At 53.7% G+C, this 6,704-nt stretch overlaps 1 protein-coding gene across 1 annotated transcript; it reads left to right on the top strand.

Annotated features, from left to right (window-relative positions):
• Positions 1-1,493: 1,493 nt before the first annotated feature.
• Positions 1,494-6,131, top strand: NCLIV_011790 (cysteine desulfurase, related; the record flags this gene model as incomplete). Its single annotated transcript, XM_003880696.1, has 7 exons — positions 1,494-2,152; positions 3,089-3,552; positions 3,852-4,040; positions 4,618-4,730; positions 5,109-5,247; positions 5,630-5,728; positions 5,956-6,131. 7 exons carry the CDS (start codon positions 1,494-1,496, stop codon positions 6,129-6,131), a joined length of 1,839 nt encoding a protein of 612 aa, XP_003880745.1.
• Between the last annotated feature and the right edge of the window lie 573 nt (positions 6,132-6,704).

Below are 6,704 nucleotides of genomic sequence, written 5' to 3'. Positions count from 1 at the left end.
CTGACCAGGAGCATGCACTGCGCTGTGAAACGACAGGCCGGTCCCTCTATCTCGGGTCTCCTGCCGCTACACGCTTGAACTCTCCACTGCGGAGTACGAATTCGAGCCCCAAAACTGAATATAACGTCTCTCCTCTCTCGCTCTTCATGTCTCTCGTTTTCTGTGTGTTTGCCTTTCTCCGTGTGTTCCTTGCGTCTATACACCGCACTGTTTCGAAACTTCCGTTTTAGTGTGCGTTTTGCGCCCTCCAGCTTCGCTCACAGTCTGTCAGTTCGTGTAGCCTTCTTCTCGACGTCTCCGGGCGGCACAGCCCGTTTTCCTTTCTCATTTCGCGCTCGGCTTTCCTTGCCAAAGAATGCTTGCTTGACTTGTGGAGTCTTCGCTCACAAAGGTGTACTGGACGCTCGCTCAGACTGTGTGAATTCAGGAAACGGCGTGCCGACGCACGTGTTTGCATGCAGTCTTTTGACAAATTCCCTCTTCTAGGTTTCAGGAAAGCCCGATTCGGAGAGACACAGATGCGGATCTGCGTCTTTTCTCTCAGTTGAAGCAAGATCATCTTTGAATTTGGAGTCGTAACCCGCGAGGACAGAATTCTCGCACATCTGACCCTCCGTGCTGGTGCATCCACTTGCGGAAACCAATCTACGCTGACGTTTTTTTGGACGATTCAAGAGCGCTTAGGAATGTGCCGCTTCGCCGTCGCTTGCCGGAACGTTCGCGTTTTCCTTTCTTCAACTTTGGGTTTTAGAAGATAAAGCCAGCTGAAGAAGTCTCGCGGTGGAGCGCCGTCGCTGCGGTATATACTGCCGAGGAGAGAGCGGCGGAGTCCGGCCCGAGTCTCGTGCGACTTGGGTTTTTTGGCGGCCAAAAACCCGCCGTTCGCTCGCTCCTCGCTGAGCATTTCCCCTTTCTTGTTCTCCTCCCTACAAAAAAACACCGTTAAGCACATAAAGACAGAGATATCCAGGACTTTCGTTGGTTTGCCTCGGAGCTCGGGAACCTGCCTGACGGCGCTCTGGCGGCCAAAAAGGAACCGCGCTCTCCGCCCAGTTCCGCGTTTTCTGCGTCGCCGTACAGAGCTGGTCGGCCGATTTTGGCGCGTTTTTGTGATTGCTGGACCTTCCCACCTCGCGTTGAAGCAGTGGAAAATCTTTTCGTCGGGAAAGCCCCTAACAGGTCTCAAAGCATGCAGGTTCGTTGTTCTGCAAAGTACCCATGGCGAGACGTTTTTGCAGCCCCTGTGTATCGGCACCAAAGTGAATGCGTTTCCGTCATTGATCGTTTTTTCCCTTAGGATCAGGGGACACGAAAACATAAGGAAATCTGCGCGACCACTCTCAGCGCTTCGCCGCTCCGGAGTTTCCCTTCTCTTCGCCGCTCTCCTGGGACTCTCTGTCTTTGTCCATTCTCGCGCTCGGTGTGCACAACGCCCCGTCTCTCTCCCGGTTTCTCCATGCTTGCTATCCCTGCCACGAGTTAGTCTCCAAACTATGGGTCCGCTCTCGAAACTCGCCCTCGGGGCGACTCCTTCCTCGACCCGTCGCTGTCTTCGCCTCTCCAGTCTCCGCCCTCTCACATCTGCTGCCTTTTCTTTCGCGCCTGCCTCCTCGTCGTCTCTCCGAGCGCATGCGTCGGTGCGTCGGACTTCGCGGGCTTCCGCGTTTTCTCCTTCTCCGTTCGGCGTACCTTCAGGTCGATTCGGTTCCCTCGCCGGTTCGGAACTGAAAGAAACGCAGCCTGATTCATTCAAAAGCGACCGGGAAAAAGGCGCTTTCACAGCCATCCGCTTCATCGCCACGTCTCTCCATGCACACCAGCCTTCGCCTCGCGCAACGGGACCCCGACAGGCTCCAGACCAACATTCGCATCGCTCGTCTTTCCTCACGTCTTCGTCTGCTTCCTTCTCTTCCTCTGCAGCTTCGTCGCCTTCTCAGGCATCCGAGGCGGCTGCAGTGGGGAGAGAAGACGTGCAGAAGGAGGGGCCGATTGTGGCGGCGCGCCCAGTCTACTTGGACAACCAGGCGACGACTGTGCAGGATCCTCGAGTCACAGACGCCATGCTTCCTTTCCTCTTCGATAAATTCGGAAATCCACATTCCAGCTCCCACGCCATCGGCTGGGAGGCAGATGCCGCTGTCGAAAAAGCCAGGTGAGAAACGAAAAGACACACCCGCAGAAAAGGCTCCGTCACAGACAACACAAACACATGCATGCATACTCTTACGCAGATTTGTTTATGTACGTGCATACGGATATGTCCGTTCATGTAAAGTGTGCACATATATACATATATATACATATATATACATATATATATATATATATGCATGTGTATGCGAATATGTATATGTATATATATATATATATATATATATGCATCCACTTATGATTTTCGATGTAGCTTTTTCATGGGTCTATCCGCACATACGCAAAGAAGACGGAAAAGGACGTCTCGACATGTGCATCGGGGATTTTGGCGGTGCGGTTTCGTGCGCCGTACGATCAAAGTGGAAGTGCTTCTTCGGCCGCTGCATGCACTTGTGGAATTCTCTCCTTTCCGAATTGGAGCTAAACGGGCCAGCGCCCAGTCGCCTGTGGAATAAAAGTAGCTACAATAATTAAGATCATACTGTAGGCCCGAATATCATAACCCATCCATTGACTCCATTTCGAGTCATAAATTGTTGACGACTCGCCGGCATTAAGAAATTAAAGATCATAGCTACCCTGTGTACTTTGTTATCTCGTTTTAAGTAGCAGTTGTCTCTGTACAACTGATCCGCGATCCAGAACTGTATAACTCAGATCGAATGGCACGTCCCGGTATGTGACTCTGTATCGGCGTGCGCCCTTGCCCAGAATGAGTCCCCTGCGTGCAGATGTAGTTGCACAACTGTCCAGCACACCCGTTTCCCTCCCATACAGACAATTCTTGGCTTGCGCCAAATCTGCCGTACACTGTGAACATCTGTGCTTCTATCCCTCTGTGTTTTTCTCTTTCCTGCGCTTCTCTCTGTGCTTTCTCCGTCTGCTTCTGGCTTCAAGTGTCTCGTCGGAGGGTTGCTGGGTTTCTGTGCGTTTGCAGAGTGCAGGTTGCGCAGCTTCTGGGTTTGGACGCGTCCCGTGCGCGCGAGATCATCTTCACGTCTGGAGCGACGGAGAGCAACAACTTGGCGCTGAAAGGGGCCGTGCACTACTACTGTCGGCAACACCCTGTGACTTTTCGCAAGGGCGATAAAGGCAAGGAAAGGCGCGAGGCTCGCGTGCGGAACCACATCATCACTACGCAGCTGGAACACAAATGCGCTCTGCAGTGTTGCCGCATGCTCCATCTCGAGTTCCGCGACTCTCAGCAGACGCGGGGCTGCGACGTGACGTTCTTGCCAGTGAAAGCCGACGGCTTGATCGACTTGGCGGAGCTGGAGAGCGCCATCCGCCCAGAGACGCTGCTCGTCTCAGTCATGTTTGTGAACAACGAGATCGGTGTCGTCCAGAACCTGGAGAAGATCGGCGAAATCTGCAGGAAACACGACGTTCTGTTCCACACAGGTGTGTGTTTCTGGGCAAGCGAGACCGCAGACATGCAAACGAAAAAACGCGAAGAACGAGGAGCGGCCACGCATACATGTGGGGAGAAAAAGGGGGGGGTTGTGATATGCCGTAGCTTAGGCAGACACCAGGAGCTGCCGAGACGTTCTATCAGACGCGGGAAGAGAAGGAAAGGCCAGAGGGGGGGCGCGAAGGTTTCGTAAATTGGCGGCTTTCGAGCACACCCTCTGCTTTCTTTCTCGTCCGCGTCTTCTGCTTCGTCCATTTGCGGCCTCGCCTCGCGTGCGCATGCATTTCAGATGCCGCCCAGGGCGCAGGAAAGCTTCCAATCGACGTGGACAAAATGGGCATCGACATGCTTTCTCTCTCCGGACACAAGATCTACGGCCCCAAGGGGATTGGCGCGCTTTTTGTGCGAGCGAAAAACCCCAGAGTCCGCCTGCAACCCATCATCGACGGAGGCGGCCAAGAGCGCGGCCTGCGCAGCGGTAAGGCAAACGCGACAGAACAGACGAGGCATCTCGGTCCTCTCTGGGCACCGTGAACAGTATGTATATATACATAAATGATTCTGTGGTTCGGCCATATATATATATATATATATATATATCTAATGGTATACTTGCAAGGGAATCTGTGGATGCGTGTATGTGGTTATGGGATGTCTGTGGATTAAAGTAGCGGTCTGTACAGTGATGCACGTCTCTTTGCACGACGGCATAAAAGCACTGGATCATCGAGGCAACGCCTATGTCAGCTCGCCTGTCTCTCTGTTCACATTGTTTCACCATATCCAAATGTATTTATATCTCTATAGATCTATGTCTCTCTATCGCTGTCTCGCTCCATTTCCAGCTACCCTATGTTTCGATGCATGGAGGCCCATACACGTATAGGCGGGTGTGTGGATATTGGCCCCTGTGGGCATGCGCGTAAAAGTGTGTGTTCCTCACGGGGGGGGGGGGGATCCACTCCGTAGATCGGGGTTAGGGCGTGTCTGGACCGCTCAGCGTGGAGTTGCAGGGGAAGTAACTTCCAAGGCTGTTGTCTTACGTGGTGTTTCAGGCACGCTGGCAACGCCGCTGTGCGTGGGTCTGGGAGCTGCGTGCGAATTGGCAAGCAGCGAGATGGAGAACGACCGTCGACACGTGACGCGCCTTGCCCAGCTTCTTCTGGATGTAAGTTGCTTCTTCAAATCCCCCTACGGCTGTGATTCTAGCGGATTCCGTGCTTCTTCGCGTGTCATCGCGGCACTTCTCTCCTCTTTTCCTTCCTGCCTCAGCCTTATTGTTCGTGTTTTCCTTCTCCTTCTTCTTATCCGTGTTCACTGCCGCTCGTTCGATCCCTGTTTGGTTTTGCCTGTTTCCTTCCCTTGCTGTTTGCGTCGCCTTGTCGCCTTTCTGTGCCTGGCTGTTTCCTTCGACGGCGAGGCCGCGAGAGAGGCTGAGGGATTGTGCGATCTATCGCCTTGGGTGAGGACGGAAAACCCAGTTGGGTGACCGAAGCCATCGATTTCTGCGTGTTTTCCCTCCACACGTTTCCCGTTTTCTCTGCAGTCTGTGCGCGAGAAAGTGCCCGATATTGAAGTGAACGGCAGCTTGACCAGCCGGTATCCGGGGAACCTGAACATTTCCTTCACCTTCGTGGAGGGCGAGTCCGTCCTCATGAGCATTCGCGACGTCGCCATCTCTTCGGGTAACTGCCACGGGGCCTCGCGCTTTGCGCGCAGCCGCGCGGAGACTCCTAAGCGAAGTCTCGATTCTATGGGTGTCGAAAGAGCGGAAAACCTCACATTTATACATGCGCAGCGCCACACAGATCTGTTGCCACATCGCCGTGTTTGTATGTAAACGCATGCACCGCCAGCTGGATCTAAATTGTCTATACAAATATACAGAATAGGTGCGCCGTTCTTCGCGCATAAAGACGTAGCGTTTACGGGGCAACCTGCTAAACCCAGTCCCATTTAAACAAAAAACGTTGGGCAGTTGATCCGATCCTGTCGAATGCGTTTCCACGCCGTTCCGGTCTTTGAGACACAGTCTCCATTTTCCATCTCTTTTCGTATGCGCCGCAGGGAGTGCATGCACCAGCGCCTCTCTGGAGCCTTCGTACGTGCTGCGCGCTCTCGGCGTCGGCGAGGAGGTCGCCCACACGTCTCTTCGCTTCGGCATTGGTGAGACGCTCTTTCGCCGAGTCTTTGGTTGTTTTTTTCTTGCTTTGGGGACGTGGCATCGAGTCTTTGGTTTCCGTGCTCTAGGGAATTGCGAGAGACTCCTCAGTTTCTTGCGGTGGGGGATGTCGATCAATCCGTAGTTCCTTTCTGGGCTCGGCAGTTACACCCGCGTGTCCTCCCTGCGTGCGCGCACGGCGTTTGTCGGTTGTTCTCGTCTTTTCTTTCAGGAAGGTTTACGCGAGAGGAGGATGTGAGGCGGTGCGTCGACCGCCTTGTCGCTCAGATCCACCGACTTCGCGAACTGTCTCCTCTCTACGAAATGGAGATGGCAAAGAGGAAGGCTCTCGCCTCAGGCATCTGCCCCAACGACGAAACAGATGGAGCCCCGCTCATTTGGACCTGAACAAAAAATTATATATATATATATATATATATGTTTGAGTAATCTAGGCGCTCTGTGTAGGTGGACGTCTAGGACTTCCAACCCGTTCGATGTGCCGGTGCCCCAAGAGCGTTGTGCATGTGCACGGGCAAGAGGAAATGCATACGTGTGTCGATGCATGGGACCGGCTATCTCGTACGTTTCTTCCCCTTTCCGGGGAAAAACAGACGCTGAGAGACAGATGTCTCTTGTTGATTTTGCACTTCGAGACGGACGCGTCGAGGGGGGTTGAGAGGAGATCGCGCAGAACTCGGAGAGTGGGAAGAAGCAGAGAAACAGGGAAGACGCAACGTGGAAGACGCAACGTGGAAGGGGAGCCGTGTCCTGGAACGGAGGGTGAAGTAGAAAGCTGCCGGGAGACATTTTGGAGCAGCACAGCGGCGGAGTCGCGTTTAGTCTATGTGGTGTCTTCGAAGTGCAGGAAAAGCGAGGACAGCTCTCGCCCCCTTCACGGAGACATCTGACGCTCCGCTGAAACACAGGAGAAAGAGAACCAAAGTGTGTTTTCTGGAAGGCAGACCCTCCGGCGGGAAG

This window comes from Neospora caninum, chromosome IV (assembly GCF_000208865.1).
Source record: "Neospora caninum Liverpool complete genome, chromosome IV".
In the NCBI taxonomy this organism is placed as follows: domain Eukaryota; phylum Apicomplexa; class Conoidasida; order Eucoccidiorida; family Sarcocystidae; genus Neospora; species Neospora caninum.
The sequence above is the reverse complement of the archived record's forward strand: the minus strand, read 5'-3'. Positions and strand labels throughout refer to the sequence as shown.